The sequence below is a fragment of the Marmota monax genome, unplaced genomic scaffold (assembly GCF_021218885.2).
Source record: "Marmota monax isolate L192 unplaced genomic scaffold, Marmota_monax_Labrador192_F-V1.1 WCK01_AAM20220418_F8-fsc00019, whole genome shotgun sequence".
NCBI classification, from domain to species: Eukaryota; Metazoa; Chordata; class Mammalia; order Rodentia; family Sciuridae; genus Marmota; species Marmota monax.
The window spans coordinates 8,357,857-8,375,621 of record NW_026695242.1 but is presented as its reverse complement, the minus strand read 5'-3'; the positions used below and the strand labels follow the sequence as shown (position 1 = coordinate 8,375,621).

The 17,765-nt window shown below is 53.3% G+C and overlaps 1 protein-coding gene across 8 annotated transcripts in view; it reads right to left on the bottom strand.

Annotated features, from left to right (window-relative positions):
- Positions 1-17,765, bottom strand: part of Lrrc20 (leucine rich repeat containing 20) — a 101,384-nt gene that overhangs the window by 29,350 nt on the left and 54,269 nt on the right. For all 8 annotated transcript variants that reach the window (XM_058577992.1, XM_058577987.1, XM_058577986.1 and 5 more), the window contains one exon: positions 10,603-10,752. In XM_058577992.1, the coding sequence (XP_058433975.1) occupies positions 10,603-10,627 (25 nt within the window). In that variant the 5' untranslated portion in view covers positions 10,628-10,752. The remainder of the gene's footprint in view (positions 1-10,602; positions 10,753-17,765) is intronic.

Genomic DNA, 17,765 nt, shown 5'->3' with positions numbered 1-17,765 from the left:
GCCCTCTCTCCTCCCTCCCCAGAACCTGCTGTGCTCTGCTTGATCTCATCTACTGGCTTCGCAGATGTCCAGGGCACAGGGCCCATGTCCACAAGTGAGGGTGTGACCCCAGGCCCAGGGAGAGAGGCCCCCTGCACCTTCTTCCCAGGGCTCACGGAGAGGGGCTGGACAGCATGGGGGTGACATACAGGCTCTGGAGCCAGATGTCCTGGGGTTCAAAATCAGACTCTGCCACCTCCTGACTGTGCAGCCTCAGGCGAGTTGTTCATTTATCTTTGCCTCAGTTTCTTCAACTGTAAAAGGAGAATGGTAATAGACACGGGGTTGCAGTGCTGTTTAAATGAATTAAGACACAAAAACAGGCTTTCAGAAGGGCTGGCTCATAGTAAAGCAGTAAGCACGCAGAACAGAAAGACAGACGGACAGGCAGGTAGATATGGCCCCTGAGAGAATGAGTAATCTGGTTAGTACTAAGTTACCTACTAGACTCGAATCACTAACTGCCTGAGCTTAGGCTCAGAAGAGAAGAACGTGCTCTTTGCTTGAAGCTTTAGTAAACACAAGGCCACCCTCAGCTGGGTGGGAAAGCCCCTGCAGGGGCCAAGGCACTGGGGAGCCAGGGTTTGCAGTGAGCAGATAAATGTGGCCACACCATTAGCTTGAGGGGTCTCAGAACCTTCTGGCCCAGTCCCCTCAAGAGAAGAGGCCAGACCCCACAGCTCAGGAGGTGGCCAGGAGAACTGGTGGTGGGGAGTTTGTTACCTATAATTTTCTGACATGTTCAGAATTCTTATTAAAAAAAAAAAAAAAAAAAAAAGATCAGGGTGGCGCATGCCAGTAATCCCAGCTACTCAGGAGACTGAGGCAGGAGGGTCACAAGTTTAAGGCCAGTTTAGCAATTTAGCAAGAATTTGCTTCAGAATTAAAAAAAAATAATAAAAAATTAAAAGGGCTGGGGATGTAGTGGTAAAGCGCCCTTGGATTCAATCCCCAGCACCAAGAGATAAAGAAGGAAAACAAAACAAAACAAAAAGGTAGCCTTTATCACACGATTCAGGGTTGAGTCTGATCGTAACCCCTAAGTGACTCAGAACACAAGCACCTCCTCCTGAAGGTGGACTCCCAGGGCATTACGGGAGCTGCCCGCGGGCCTGGCCTGGACTGTGGTGTTCCCGAGTACGCGGTGTCTGTTTCCATCGAGGGTTTACCTCCATTGGTTCTGTCTCTCTGGAGAATCCCAGGGGTGCTCTCTGGAGGTCTCAGCGGCCTGACCACAAGGTCCAGCAGCGCAGCCTGACCACAAGGACCTGAAGCAGCATCCAGGCTGGGTGGAGCCTCTCTTCCCTCCCAGGGCCTGGGGCCGGAACTTCCTGCCACGGGTCAGCACAGGGATGACAGAGGCAGGGCCACCTCATCAGGAAGCTTAGAGCCACGAGGCTTTGCTCAGTGCTCTGGAGATGAGAGCCCGGTCACAGCCAGACTAGGAAGGTCCTGGTGTCCCTCAGCTGCTCAGGGGAGCACGTCTGGTCTTCCTTACAACTGTGTTAAAGTCAACGACACCCTCGAGAGGTCTCAGAGAGGCTTTCCTGCCTGCAGCTCCAGTGGGTCTGCCTCCTGGGCTGTTCACGTCCAGCTTCAGGGAGGGTGTGAGGCAGGGGACAGGTGTGTGTGGCCCTCTGCCGGGCTCCAAAGACCCTAGACAGAAGCCAAGCGAAAGGATCTTTGCCTGTTCCTGCTTGCTACCCACGTCGCCCTCACCTGGGACAGTCTGCTCGCCCCTGGTGTCCCTGAAGGCTCACTGGAGCCCCCACGTGAGAGGCCTCAGGAGCTGGATACGGTGGAGCATCGGGGGCTCCTTGTTCCCTAGAGCTGCCTTACGCTGACCATCGATGAGGCCACTGCCCCTCCACCATGGAGACCAGGGAACTGCTGGTTAGCAAGTATCACCCAGAGAGAGCAAGGCAGCTCCCCACCGAGGACAGAGGGCAAAGGACCAGCAGTGGGCAGTGAGGGACAGCGGCCATGTGCTGGGCAGGCAGGGCTGACATGGTCCAGCAAAGAGGATAACGGTGCCCCAGGAGGCCCCTGGGCTGGGTTCAGGAAAAGTACGGAAAGATGTCAGGCTTTGGCTCCAAGAAGAAAGACTGAAGCTGCTGTGGATCTAGGACCTGGGCCGGATCAGGAGCCCGGGGAGGGGGTTCATCCCGGACCCTCCATAGCGAGCCCAGGGCCTGAGGCAGAGCGGGCACTCGGGAGACGTGTGCTGCACAAATGAACAAGTAAACGGGGGGACGAACGAAGGTGACTGACCTTGAACTCCCCAGCTCTCCCTGCTGCTCCCGGCCCAGCACACAGGCTGTTGTCCTTCCCCAGCAGGTGGCCAGGCCTTCACCTCCAGGAGAGCTGCCCACCCCAGCCTTTGAACGTCATCATTTTTAGTACAAGGACACCCCAAATACGTCGCGGGACATATTCACATCACCAATCATTCCCTGCTCGTCTGAAATTCCCGTCTAGTAGGTGTCCTGTACTTTCTTTTGTCCCACCTAGGAAGGTGATTCTAGTGGCCCCGCCTTCACGGGCCAGTCTGGGGTCTGCCATGCCCTGCTCTCCAGCCCCCCAACAATCACTGCCGTTACCGTGCTCCCAGTGAGAACCCAGACTGCGTCGCTGCTTTCCCCCTGCCATCTCCACCGACCCCACACATGGCCCCCTGGTCTCCAGGACCACTCTGCAAGGCCACCCGCCAACATCACCCACCCTCTCACAGACAAGAGGACGGAGATGTGGGAGGTTCAGTGCTTACAGCCAAATCCTGCCTCTGCCACCAAAGATCATCACGTGCAGCCCACTTCTCCTTGTGCCATCCCCCAAGACCCCCTCGGCATTAGCCAAACTTCTGGCGACCAGATGGCCCGCTTCCCTGGCGAAGAGTTCGAGCCGAGGCCCTGCCTCATGTCTGCCCGGAGGCGGGTTGGAGGCCACTTCTCCCTTCTGAGTTTCAGGGTGTCCACTCCTGAAGGCTTGGCCTGGGATCTCCGATTCCCTGGGTGGAGACAGGTCTCTGTGGCTGGCCCTCCTGCTGACGGTCTGGTCAGACTTCTAAACCCCACAGCATCCCCATCATCTCAGCATCGGAACCACCATCACAAGAACCTTCCGCCTGGCACCTTGTGTCCATCAATCCAACCTCACAAGACCCTGGGTGGAATAGGGAGGTGTCTTCCCACACTACGGGTTAGAACGTGGTTTGACTGTGTCCCCAGAGCTTCCTGTGCTAGAAGGCTAGTCCCTAGTGTGGTGATGTTGAGGTGGTGGGACTTTTAAGAGCTGGGTCATGTGCGAGGTAAAGAGGTCATGGGGACACCACCCTTAGGAAGGATTGATGCTGGTCTTAAGGAATGGATCAGTCTTCAAGAGAGTGGGTTATTATAGACTGAGACCACCCCACACATTTGCCTCCTTCCACACGCGGTCCATTTCCTTTTGCTTTTCAGCCATGTTGTGACGGGGCTGCAGGCCCTCATCAGGACACCAGCACCATTCTGTTGGATCCTCCAGGTACCAGAATTCTGAGTCAAAAGAACCTCTTTACTTTATAAATTCGTCAGCCTCGGGTATTTCGTTATAGCAACACAAAACAAACTAATATACTCCACTTCTCAGGGAAACTGAGACCTGGTGAGGTCAGTCAGATCAACAAGGAGGATGCTGATGAATTTACTTTCTTTTTATCTCCTATGTGGCCTGCCCTTTCTCTGCTATTTCCACTTCAGAGGAAGAACAACAGTGAGGCCCACAGCCTCAGTCACCTGATCATCTCCTGTGCCAACTTCCCAACTGAACACAGGCATAGCAAGGCCTGGTGTTGCTCCTTACCCTGGGGTCATGGCACCCCACCTCCTGCACAGGGTCTCCCAGCCCTTCTCTTGGGCAGAGAGGGCCAAGGGCCTCAGGTCCCTGGGGCCACATTATGGGCTCCCAAGGTTCCTTCCTGCTCTCTTCTTACAAGGTTCAGTTGAACCAACTGGGCTCTGGGGATGGACCCATGCCATCCCACTGCCACAGTGTCTTGGCCTGAGCCCCAGTCATGGCACTTCTTCATGTCCTATTCCTGCAGGACTGACTTCTCCTTCCCCAAGCCCCTGATTACTCTGCACGTAGGCCTCACTTGGACAACTGCCAGGCTGGCTCCGAGTGCTGAGGTCCACCTGGACAGAGCGGGGACACCTGCTGACTCCATTAGGTACGGCGAGGCTGGCCCGCGGTGATTACACAGCCGGTCCTCAGGGACAATGCAGCTCCAAACACACCTGCCATCAAGGGCCAATCAGTCCCTCGGCTCTGACCCCGTGTCACCGAGCAATCACGCCCCCACCTCCTGGATCCCCCAAAGGGCAGCGTCAGACGTGGAGTCTGGCAGTGAAGTGTCCTTCAAATGGCCCGTGCTTAGTGCAAGAGGACTTCACCCAGAGACACTACTGCCCGCAGGGTCAGCGGGTAACGAGGCAGGAGAGAAGTTCCCGAAAGCCACTCTCTCCACAGTAGGCCTGAAAACACTCCTTTAACTGGGTCAAGGGCGAAAATGAGGTACTGAACATTCTATGTCCAAGAAAACACTACGGCAGCTCTCGCTGTACCAGCGTGAGCCAAGATCTAACACATACCACCAAGTGCAAGAAGCAAGACATAAAGCAGTGCAGTACCCTACTCCCATGCCCAGCCTATCAAAGAGCTCTGGGTCTGCAGCCATAGTCCCAACACCATCTTCGCTTGCTGTGTGACCTTGGGCAAGTTACTCACACTCTCTGTTTCAGTTTCTTTCCTCATGTAAGGAGAGATACTAAGAGAATCTACCTGACAGAAGCAAGAAGATTTGAATAATTTTATACTTGTAACGTGACTTCAACGATGCCTGCCCATAGAGTGGCAGGCTACAAATGCTAACAGCAAATGCTCGCAGAGGCAGAGGCTATCTCTAGAACTGGCAATGAAGGGTGCCTGGACAGAGAACTGGACATCTGGGGACAGGACTGAGAGAGCCTTATTTTTCCCAAGTGTCCTTTTCAGCTCTTGGCCTGAATGCGTCTAGTGCCTGTTCAAAACATAAACAAGTACACAGGACACACTTATACAAATGAAGCTGTGGAGCCGGGTGGGTATGGCAGGGACGGGAAGGACGGTCCAAAACTGAATGGGCAGTGGGGGGAGGGGCAGCCAAACCACAGCCCGCAGCAGGGGAGGCGGCACTTAGAGCTGGAAGCGGGGGCGGGGGGAACGGACGGATGACGACTGCAGAACCCTGTGTCACACAGGATTACGTGAGCTTGGGCCCCCGGAGGACAGAGGCATCAGAGTTATTCAGAGTCATGATGTCCCAGTGTCCCAGGGCGTGTCCCCTCCCCATGTGCACTGCATGAACCCCCTGCGGGGTGGGCAGCGAGGCTGCCAGGGCCTGTGAGTGTGGCAGGAGTTCCTCTCCAGGCCGCGGCAGCTCCCTCCCAGGGGGACTGAACGTACTCCTCCGGCTCTGCAGCTGGCCGGCCTCTGCCCAGCGGTTCTTCAGTTCTCCGCAGCACAGCCTTCTGGCGCTCGTGCCCTCTGACCTCGGTGATCCCACCTCTGGGTTCCATCCTAAAGGTGGGGAGGCCCGTGGACTTGGGTCCCTCTAACTCTGCCGGGAGGGCTGACCCCCGGCCTGGAAGCATGCAGGGGCCACGGCTGGGCCTCTGCTGAGGTCATCTAAGTAACCCCAGGGGCCAGGCCCCCTTGAGAAGGGATGGTAAAAACTGATGGAGGAGATGGCCCTGTGGCCTTTCCCAAGAGGACTCCTCGCTCCCCGGCTCTGGAGACTTATCTTGTACAGGGGACACCTGCTCCTTATCCTCCCTCCCAGAACACCAGGGAAGATGCCCTTCCAGGCCCCTGGTAAGTACTTCCCCACAGTCTACTGTCCCTCTCGGCCCCCTGACACCTCCTAAGATTCCTGACCCGTGTGGACAGTGGCAGCTTGGACAGAACAACACAAGGAAGAGAGGGACCCGCCTGTCCCACTCACCCTTGCCTCAGTGACCCCAGCTGCGTCACACTAGCCCCTCCATGCCCTCTGCCCACACCCACCCGGGACACCAGCCATGGAGCGAGGCTGGAGCAGAAATGACCTGCAGCCCTCGGATCCAGGCAGCTGGCTGAGGCAAAGAGGAAAATTGCAGTTTTCTCTGGCAACATTCAAAGGAGCCGCTGTGGGAAGAGCCCTGTGGCGAGGCGGGCGGGCTGCTTGGGGAGCAGCAGGGGCCCTCTGCAGACAGGCCTGCCAGGGTGCCCGCCTGCTGCAGGCCCAGAGCCTGGGGAGGATCCTGCGCGTCCTACCCGGACGCTGATGGCTGGCTGGCATCTCCTGCCACACACCGAAGGAAACATTGAAAAGGGACCAGAAGCCCGTCACTGCCACAGAATCACAGAGAAGGTGCCACAAGCCCAGGAGAACATCTCAGCTCCACCTGGCCAGAGGTCAGAGTGACTGCGGCCCCCACCCTCTGGGGCCAGCTCTGACCGCTGGGCCTCTGCTGGGCCGGGTTTCCTCCAGCTCCGGGACCCTGGGGTGGGCTGGTCTCCACAGGGGCGCCCAGCCCCACGGCCCAGAACAGCCGGGGCTTCGTGCCCACCTGGACCAGCCAGAGCCCTAGCAGTGCCCACAGCAGCTCCTCCCGCTGTGAAGGGCAGAGGGGCCTCAGGATCTGGAGGAGGATAAAGCCTGGGGCTAGGCCTCTGAGGCCAGCCATCTCCCCAGCCTTCCTGACTTCGTGCCTTGCTGCCCAAGGCTCCTCCTGTCCTCATGTCTCTCTCAGCTTCTTGGCTACCCCAACCGTCCCTCCAGGACCCTTCCTGAATGTTCCCCAGGTGGACAGCTCCCAGGGCCAGGCCCTGACAACCCTGTATCCTGCTGGTCTGCAACATTCAGTCTGGTACCATTTTTTCCAGCTGTTTCCCAAACACATGCTTTGAAAACTCCCCCTTATTTATTCGGCAAACACCTACCCATCTGTCAACCCCGAGGGAGGCTTTCTGGCTCCCCACTCGCCCCAAACAGAGCCCACTTCCCCTCCTCCGCGCCCACTGTGGCCTCAGCTCCGCCCCTCACACCTGCCTCCCTGCCAAGAGAGGCCCCTCTGGGACCGCAGGCAGCTCTTAGCTGTTTTATCATCTCCAAAGGGTGTGGGTGTTACAAGGATCTAACACCAAGTGTGGGGCTGGGAGGGCCTGGGTATCCTGTCCTCCCAGGAAGGACAACGGCCTGAGGAGTCAGACTGAAGGAATCCAAGGCAGCAAGCCACTGAGGTCCCTGTGAGGATCAGCCTGGCTCCACTAATGACTGACAGCTCCCTGATTTCTGTCTCCACTTCCAACCACGCAGCAACCAGAGAACCAACGGGCCCCCCAACAGACATTCAGGATGGCCCACTTCTGGGGAGCCGCTACCCTCCCCCACACCAGCAGCCACCACTCAGACCCGCAGCCTTCCCTCTCCTCTGCCCGCCTTTGCGTCTCTGCCAAGTGCAGGTGAGAGGGGCCGAGCCCAGTGCAGAACAAGAGGCCTCTGCGTTTCCCACTCGGGGGTCTCGGTTCGCCTCCACAGCTGTTGTCTCGTATCCTCATGGCCTGGCAGGCCCAGGACCACTCACTCTAAAGAGCTGAGTTACCAGCGAGGAAGTGGGGAGACAGGAAGAGACAGCAGAGCCACAGCTGCACCCCGGGGCCACTCTGCACAGGGCCCACCTGCCATTCCAGCCAACCTGTCTGGGCCCGGGGCCTCCTTGGTCTTGCTTCTTCCTTCCCTACGGTGGGTCCATCAAGGGGAAGGAATCACTTAACAATGACCCAGTCCTGGTGGGGGGACATGAACCTCACAGAGGAGAGTCCCCAGTGAAGCCCTGGGAGCAGGCAGATGGTTCTCTCCTGTGGGGCTGGCGTGGCCTCCCAGGGCCTCCTCTTTACACATAAAAGAAGAGGGTTTTTCTGATCAAAGAGAAACCACAACGAAGACTCAGGCCAGAGCCATCTCGCTGAGAGCAAGTAAGGCCCTCGGCTCCATCCCCGCCTGGCCAGGACGTCCCGCCACCCACCGTGTGGAATCCAATCGGCAGCTGCTCCGGCCGCCCTTCATATCCCGGTGATGTGGGGGCGTCAGGAGGAAGGAGCTCAGTACCCTCCAACAGACTGGAGGCAAGGGGGTCAGGAGACACGTCTCCACAGCGGGTTCTGAGAGGCGTTCCCAAGGCCCTGCTGACCAGGCTGCTGGCCTGGCCCCACTGACTGATCCCAGGAGCCACCACCTCAGCATCGAGTCCCTGGAAAGCTCTTGCCCCACACCCGCCCAGCCACGCCACTCTTAGGGATCGATCCTCTTCCCGCAGTGGCCTCCCGCACTCTGTCCCCACCCGCATCCCAGGCCTCAGAGTCTGTCCTGCCAACCTGGGCTCCTTCGGGGTGACACCCTGGCGTACTGGCCTTTGTTTCCCTGCTGTAGACCCAGGTGTGGAAGGTGGCAGGTGCTCGAGGGACGGGTAATGGAAGAAAGCACGGAGGCCCTCTCGTCCAGCCCAAAGGAAGCTCCTACCTGGCTGTGCTCTTCCTGGGCCCCAAGCACCCCCACCGATCATTTTCAACTCTCTGTTCTCCTCTGGAGAGCAAAGGTCCAACCCTGCCTTGGCAGATACAGCACTAGAGGACCCTCGAGCTGACCCAGGTGGCCCTGAAAGGCAGCCCTGGCCAACAAGGTGAGCAACTGCTCCGAGGCCCTGGACAGGTCCTTTCTCCCTGACTCCTTCCTCCATCCATGAAGTGCAACGAGAGAGGCCACGCTGATATAGTACAGGAAATCTTTCAACTGGTGGCCTGTGGGATAAATCTAACTTGCAAATATGTTTTATTGGATTTTATTTTATGCAAAACTTAGGAAAATTCACATAAAATCCTCATTTCCTGCTTCATTAAATAAGCAGAAGTGTGGGCAATGCCAGCCCCTTTCCTCTCATGACGCCCCTGGCTGAGGCTGAATAGAGCATGGACTAGTTTGCCATAGTCCCCACCATTCCCTATTGCCACATGCCCAATCCAAGTCACTCAATAAATGCTAACCTCTTAGGTATTTGTGTTTATAACCCTTAACTGTGACTGACAGCACTTTAGAATGGCCAATGCAGGTACTAATGAATGCCTAGGCCCAGGCCCACACAGATATTCTGATTCATCTGATCAAGAAAACAGTGTGCCAGGTTTGGTGGCTCACATCTGTAATCCCAGTGGCTCAGGAGGCTGAGGCAGGAGTACCAAAAGCTTGAGGCTAGCCTTAGCAAGTAAGCAAGACCCTGTCTCAAAATATAAAATAAAAAGGGCTGAGGATGTGGCTCAGTGATAAAGCAAACCTGGGTTCAATCCTCAGTACAAAAAAAGAGGAAAAAAGATGACAGTATTAACAGAAAGGCTCCTCATGAGATTCTAATGCCACCAGGAACGTGAACTACCGGTTTGGGGAGCTGGCTGGCTCTGCAGCCCCATCTTCTATGTAAAGCATCAGCTACAGGAAAAGAAAGGAGGGAGGCCAGGCCAGGCGACAGCACCAGTGGGCATCTCTGGGCAGCAAGCCTTGCCAGGGGCCCCACCCCTCCCCAGTCACTGAGCTCTGTGAGCGTCCCTCAGAAGTGAGGACCCAGACAAGGCCCTCCTCCTGGCCCCTCTGTGTGCACCTGGGCAGTGGCCTCTCCAGGTCCTGCCTGGTTCCTGCTGGAGACCTTGCATAAGCCCCTTCCCTTGCTGAGCCATGTCTGCTGATCCGTGCCTCCCTCTCCCTTCTGGGCTCTGCCCCGTGCCCACGCCTCCTCAGGAAGCTGGGCCAGCTCAGCTGGCTGAGACCTGCTTGCTCAAGCGGTTAAGGCAGCACCAGCATTTTTGTTACTCATTTCTCTCAACAGGTCTCAGACCCTCTCCGTACCCCTCAGATGGGAACTCCAGGACCACCTCTGGCATTTCTCCCACCCATCAGTTCACAACACACAAGCACCCAGGCTGCGGCTCCACTCCACAGGTGACAGAGGAGGGAGGGACTGTCGTCTAGAGACGGGAGTAGGGCCACAGTAGCTGGTGCTCACTGCTCATCCATCCAGAGGAGCCGTTTCAAAAGAAATCACAATGCCCGTCCTGCTAATCTCCCGCCTAGGTGCCTGGCCAACTGTTCTGCATGTTCAGAGAAAATGCTCAGAGACATGTGCCAGCTCGCCTGGCCCTCGTCACTCCTGAACTCAGGAAGCAGCTCAGGAGAGCAAGGAGCTCGTTTGAGCCTACGGAGGATTAACGCTTCCTGTGCCTCAGAGCAAATGTCCCGTTGGTCTGCTCAGAACAGGAGACCTGGCCAGCAAGACACAGAAGCCGCCCTGCAGATTTCCAGGCTGCAGGGAGGACGCAGGCCCCTCCGAAAGCCTTCTCCGGAAATGACTTCATGGGTGATTCATGACTGGGGACTGGCTCTAGTGACACCACTCACACAGGGTCAGTCTAAAGGAAGATGGCTGGCCACGCCCTCCTGCTGGGCTGACTGCGGCCTACCTCGGAGCTGACTGAACGTGGTCATGAACTTGCTGGTGAGGGACTTGAGCTCGTTGTTAGCCAGGGTGATGAGGTGGATCTGGTCGGAGACATTCCGCAGGACCTTGTAGATGCCGACGGGGAAGGAAACCAGCTTGCACTCGGCCAGGTCTGCAGCCAGAGGAGAAAGACGACAGTTACCCACCTGGCTGCCCAGGAACGTGCCCCAGACCCACACGGACCCAAGCCCATCTTCCTGCCCAGCCTCCGCACCTCCAGCCTGTCTCCCCAGGGACAGGCTCCAGACCCCGCCCTCCCTCTCCAGGAGTCCCCTCGGCAGCATTAACTCACACCTGTCCCTCCTTCGCAGACTGACCTCAGGATTTAGCCACACACCTTCTCTACCACACAGCCTACTAGCTGCAACACACTGAAGGCCGGACCTGCTGGCACAATGACAATCGGCATTCATAGCCGCATCCTTCAAACTCTGAAGGACCGAGTCCTTTTGGAATCATCAGACTCAGCAGCGTCTTAAGGCGACTTCATGTCAGCTGCTTGACAACATGAAATGCACATAGGCTCCGTGGCCTGACTTTCCAGTCCCATCCCGCTGCATGCAAGCCTCGGATAAGTCACAAGAGGGAAGCTGCCCCCCAGGACAGCCCGGCAGCTCCCTGGTGTTAAACACGCTCCTACATATCAAGAGAAACGAGGACACATTGCCACACCGCACTACACGCAGGTGCTCACACCAGCACCATGCACAGGAGCCTGGAAGTAAAAACGACCCAAGGACCATCAACTGCAGAACAGACCAACAAAACGGGATGGAGCCTCGTTAAGGAATAGTATTCAGCAACGAAAAGACATGAAGCACCAAGGCATGCTGTAATGTGACCAGACCACGGGAAACACACCACGCCCCAGAAGTCCATCACAAAGCCCATATGCTATATGCTTCCATTCACACGGGATGTCCAGAGCAGGCAAATCTGTGGACAGAAAGTAGGTTAGGGGGCTGGGGCTAGGGCTCAGTGGTGGAGCACTTGCCTAGCATGTGTGAGGCGCTGGGTTCGATCCTCAGGACCACATAAAAAATAAAGTTACTGTGTCCATCTACAACTAAAAATATTTTTAAAAATTGGTACCCTTTAAAGGCAGGAATTATATAGTACATGAATTACATGTCAATAATGCCAATAAATATATACATGTACACATATATATGCATACATATATATAGCAGTAGGGGGACCCCAAAAGCATAGAGGCTCACAAATTAGGCTGTCCAGTTCCTACAAGTCACTTCAATTCCCTGAGCCTCGGTTTCCTCATCTGTAAAATGGGGATATCATCATCTGCCTGGCAAGGCTACTGGGAAGAGTAAATGTAATCAAATGATAAAGTGCCTAGCAGGTACATTGCCATGTCGTCCCTCTCCTCCCAGCCCTCCCCCTCTATCCAAATCCTCTCTATGCTTCCAGGTCAGCTCTCACCCCACCTCTTTCAGAAGCCCTCCAGGGCCACCCATGTTGCTCCCTAGCCCTGGGCCCCAGACCCCTCACCCACTGACGGCACTGTCCCTCTAACTCGGCAATTCTTGACTTTCCCCCCAAAGATGCCAGACTCTCCCAGGCCTCTGGGCCTTTGCAGATTATTCCAAAGCAAATATGCAAAATTCAGTAATATTCTCATTGATAGCAATTAAATACAATTTTAAAGGTCCTACTTCTAATAGCCACAATAAATAAGTATGTGGTTGGGCTGGGGATGTGGCTCAAGCGGTAGCGCACTCGCCTGGCATGCGTGCGGCCCGGGTTCGATCCTCAGGACCACATACAAACAAAGACGTTGTGTCTGCCGAGAACTAAAAAAAAATAAATAAATATTAAAATTCTCTTTAAAAAAAAAAAAAATAATAAGTATGTGGAAATCCCAGTTGAAGCCCTCACCCTCCTGCCCCAAGAACTTCTCCTCTGGCTCCAAGTCCCTGTTCAAGGTCAGCTCCTCCGGGAGCCTTCTCTGCCCCCTCAGCACGCCTGCTCCAGCCCCTGAGCCTCAAGGCAAATGAGACCTCCTCACCTTGCACGGCACTAAACTTGATCTTTAAAAAAAAAAAAATATATATATATATATATATATATATATATATATATATATATATATATATTTTTTTTTTTTTAGTTTTGGTGGACACAACATCTTCATTTTATTTTTTTATGTGGTGCTGAGGATCGAACCCAGTGCCCCCCACATGCCAGGTGAGCACGCTACTGCTTGAGCCACATCCCCAGCCCCTATACTTGATCTTGCGTCTGCTTTCCCCCTGGTCTGTGAGGACGCCAGTGCGAGGTGCCAGAAGCCCTGCAGGTTGGAGCAGAGCAGGGGCACTAGTGACCTCGGTGACACAGTGTGAGAAGGAAAGAGGACAGCTGGCACAGCTGGGAAAGGGCGACAGTTCAAATGGCCGAGGATCCCTGCCTCCCCTTCTGGACACACGTTGAGAAGCCTCCTCGGGTCCAGGGCACCTCAGCCCGCAGCTGTCCAGCGCCAGTCACCAGCTCTTATGTCAGGAAGTGGGGCGGGCAGAAAAGAGCACCACGTCCTCCCAGGGAAGGGCACGTCTCTAAAGGTCACACTTCAGAAAAGGGATCAGAGCTGGGCTGGCAGCAGACCAGCACCACAGGCCCAGAGTTTGGGGCAGGCTGGGGATTCTAGAGAGGGACACCCTCAAACAATAAACCCGCTTGTGCTTGGTGTCAGGCGTACAAAGGGCCAGAAAGGAGTTTTTATTGTGCTTTTGGGTGGGAGCAGCGGGTGTCATCACACACACCAGAAGCAACAGCAAGGGAAGGCAGAAGCTTCCCTATAAAAATAAGGAGGCTGTCCTGTTGAGAGCCACAGCCAAAGGAGCCCCAGCAAACTTCCAGCTGCCAGCAAACTTCCAGCTGCCGGCTGATGATTGGCTCACAGTGGCCCCAGCAACATCTAGCTGATTGGCTCCTCTGCGGTGATGCTCATTGGGCTGTTTCCCTGCCCTTTCAGACCACGGAGCTGCTCATTGGGGGACTTTTTTGGCTCTGCCCACGTGACCCAGCCAATCGGCCTCAAGAGCAGGAGGATTGTGGGAGGTGGACAGAAGCTTGTGTGGGAGAGAGAGGCTTGTGGAAAGCCGGTGGTGGCAGTTGAGGCTCTGAGGGTTTTTCCTGAGAGGCTGTTTTGTTTGGTGTGTGTGGTTCTAAAAATAAAGTTAGTTTCTTTTGACAAGTGGCTCCTGATTGTGCCCAGCCAGACTGCGGCACTGTCCATCACCAGTATCCCTGAACACGGCCTCAAACGTTCTGGCCCATGAGCGGAAGGCACAGCTGCTAGAGCAGACAAGATGGTCATGATGTGCCAATGAAGTGACCACAGGACCGTATCAGAAGTGCCAAGCCGTCACTTGAAAAACTACCTGAATTAAAGAGAGCCCAGTAAAGCTGCCAATCAAAATAAACAGGAAAGACAATAATACTCCTATATGTTGGCAATAAAGTCTTAAAAGATCCAATTTCAGACAACAACAGCAGAAAGTACAGAGAGACGATCATCGTGGGAAATACAACCAACCAATATGAAGAAAAAGAGAAAAAGCCACAAAGATACTTTTAAAAATGCATTTGTACACCAGACACGGCACACACCTGTAATCCCAGCAGCTCAGGTGCTGAGGCAGGAGGATTGCAAGTTCAAAGCCAGCCTCAGCAACTCAGTGAGGCTCTAAGCAACTTAACAAGACCCTGTCTCAAAATACAAAGGAAAAAATGTTAAAAGAAGTCTCACAAATAACTTGGGGAAGGTAAGGATTCATTAAACTATGTCAGAAAAAACACTTAACAGTTTTTGGAGAACAAAAAAAAAAAAGAGAGAGAAACTCAGTCTAACAACCAAAAGAAATCCTAGGTAGAGCTCAGTGGTAGAGCGCTCGCCTAGTGTGTGTGAGGCCCTGGGTTCGATTCTCAGCACCACATATAAATAAATAAATAAAGGTCCATTGACAACTAAAAAGTATTAAAGAAAAGAAAAGAAAGAAAGAAAGAAATCCGACGTAGAGTTACACTGTGAAGTATTTTAAAAAATCCAACCAAAAATAATCAGAAGTGGGCTGGGGTTGTGGCTCAGTGTAAAGCACTTGCCTAGCATGTGTGAGGCACTGGGTTCGATCCTTAGCACCACATATCAATAAATAATACAAAGGTCCAATGATAACTAAATAATATATATTTTTAAATAATCAGAAGTACACAGACTCAAATATGTGACAATGACTTTCCAAACTCAGGAGCCATAAAAGAACTGCAAAGGAACTAAGAAACAAACTGCATTAAAAAATAAATAAATAAAACCCTCGGACACCTAAAAACGTAAGGTAAGCCAGGTACAGAGGTGCATACCTAGAGTCCTAGCTACTCTAGAGGCCAAGGCAGGGAGATCTCTGGAGCCCAAGAGTTTGAGGCCAGCCATGACAACAGAGTAAGACCACTTCAAACAAAAAAGTGAGCAACAGATGGTGAAAAAGGATCTGTAAATAGGGTATATGAGTTCCTTTTATTGTTGAAAATGCTTGAAGTATTTGAATAAAGAAAACTGATCAAGATATAAAAAGGACATAAGATATTCACAAGGGAAAAACACAATTAGTAAACAAATATATAGCCTCTGATAGGTACTGCCAAACAGCTTCTTATAATATTTATGCCAATTTACATACAACCTGCTCAACATGTAATAGGATCATTAGGGAGGAAAAAAAATAAAAAAAAAAAACTCTGCTATTATAATCAGGAAAATGACATCCCTTTAATTCGCAATGATTTCAGTAATGAGACTAATTATATGTAATAGTTAATTAATCATCCTGCTGGTGTCTCTATTTTTCCTCCTTATTTATTTATTTTGTTACCAGGGATTGAACCCAGGGATGCTTAACCACTGAGCCACATCCCCAGCTCTTTTTTATATTTCATATAGAGACAGGGTCTCACTGAGTTGTTTAGGGTCTCGCTAAGTTTCTGAGGCGGGCTTTGAACTTGCGATCTACTGCTTCAGCCTCCCAAGCCGCTGGGATTACAGGTGCACACCTTTGCACCAGGCTCTCACTATTTTCTATTTAGAGTTCTGATATTTCCTTCTCCCAAAGGCTGGTAAAACTTCCACTGGAATCACTGACCCAGGTCTGTTGATTGTTTTCTTTGTTTACAGTTCACAATTATTATGGAGTGTAAGAATTTTTTAAAGCAAACTGTAAAAATCACATGCACACTGTACTTCCAACTAGGTAAAAAAGCAAACCTGCCTGGGAAAGACAACAGAAATGAAAATGACCACCGCTTCAAGAGTGATTAATTCAGAGGATTTGAACACCTTGTTACTATTTGTAGTCCTGTTTACTTAAATAGACTACATATTTATGTAAACCACTGGTCAAGTTCACGTAGAGGGAGCTTCTTTTAAAATAGAAAAATATAGCACTGGGCACCGTGGCGCACACCTGTAATCCCAGCAGCTCAGGAGGCTGAGGCAGGAGGATCTCAAGTTCAAAGCCAGCCTCAGCAATGGTGAGGCGCTAAACAACTCAGTGAGACTCTGTCTCTAAATAAAATGCAAAATAGGGCTGGGGATGGGGCTCAGTGATTGAGTGCCCCTAAGTTCAATCTCAGGTACCCTCCCCCAAATAGAAAATATATCCACCATAAAAGGAACTTGCGGGGAGTCATCTATGAACCGTGTGTGTGAACTAAAGCGATGAAAAGGCAGGAAAGCCTGGTATCGGGATCTCCCAGTAGGAACCTGCTGGTGTGAGGATGCCCAGTTCTTGGGGCACCCTGTCCTAAGCTCACCACTCAGGTGCTAGCACAGTTCCAGGGATAGGAATGACCTGCTGGAGCCACACAGCTACCAGAGAAAGACGTTTTGGCAGGTCACACCCCATCAACCTGTTTACTGCAAGCACCAAACAAGACTCCTCCCGCTGAGCCCTTATCCCTGCCTTTGATGTGCTCCCCCTTAAATTGGGGAATGGGGTCCTGTTTGGGTTGTTTAGTTCCAGCTCCTATCAGGACTGGGAGGCCCATCAGGCGCTCCTCTTTTTATATTTGGTCTCTGGCTCTGACTGTATTTCTTACTGATTATTTCAGACTTTTTATTTTTCCAGGTGGCTCAACCTCCTGGGCAGGAACCTGCCTTATTGGGGTGCTGGTCACCTCGACAGGAACTTTCATTGGAAAAAAGCAATCTGGCAAATTCAAGGAAAATTGAGGGTGCCCAGTTCCATATCAACAAGAGAAACAGAAAAGGAGCTCGTGAGAGAAAGCCAGGGACCCTGACTGGACGGGGATAAAAACTGCGAAATGACACCTGCTGGCCTCAGACACCACTGAAGAGTCACAAAGTGGGCCCTGTCTCCAGAGTGGGGAGAGGAAGTGCTCCTGATGAAGGGGAAAGAGTAGTAAGGACTCAAACACAGCCAACAGCACTATTTACAAGGCGCCAGGCACTGCTTATGTAGTAACTCATTTAATTCCCCCAACCTGCGAGTTAACCTCACGGAAGGAAATGAAGCCCCCATTGACAGGCGAACTGTCCATTTTGCTAGGAGGACACCAAAGAAAAAAATCCAAATGCAAAGATTCCAGACCAAAGGGTCAAGTCGGGTGACCAGCAGGGTAGCTTGCTCAGGGCTCCCCTAATTTAAACACTGAGAGTCCCACCTCCTGGGGAAGCCCTCCCCTGGCCTAGGCAAATAGGGATGTTGGGTCACCCTAAATTCAGACTGACGGAGGACAGATTTCGACAGAGGAGAGAGGTGGCAACCTGGAGGCTCCCAGGACTTTCTCCTGGGGGCTTCTTACCTTCCTGCAGCCCCTGCCTTCCACGATCTCCCAGAGCCCTGGTCTTACCCCGAGCACAGGGAGGAAGGCCCCTGGCACCAGAACCGCAGGGTGCTACCTGGGGTGCAGGTCCATAGACCCCTGCAGGGGCTGGAGAGTGGGGAGCAGAACAACACAGGGCCTGCCACCAACACCAGCTGGCAGCTGGACTCCAGCACCTGTCCCCAGCACCTCCAGCTGCTGGTGCCGGGCTGCAGCCCAGAGCGGAGAGACCCCTGGAGAAGGCACAGGACATCATTACCCCGTAATTAC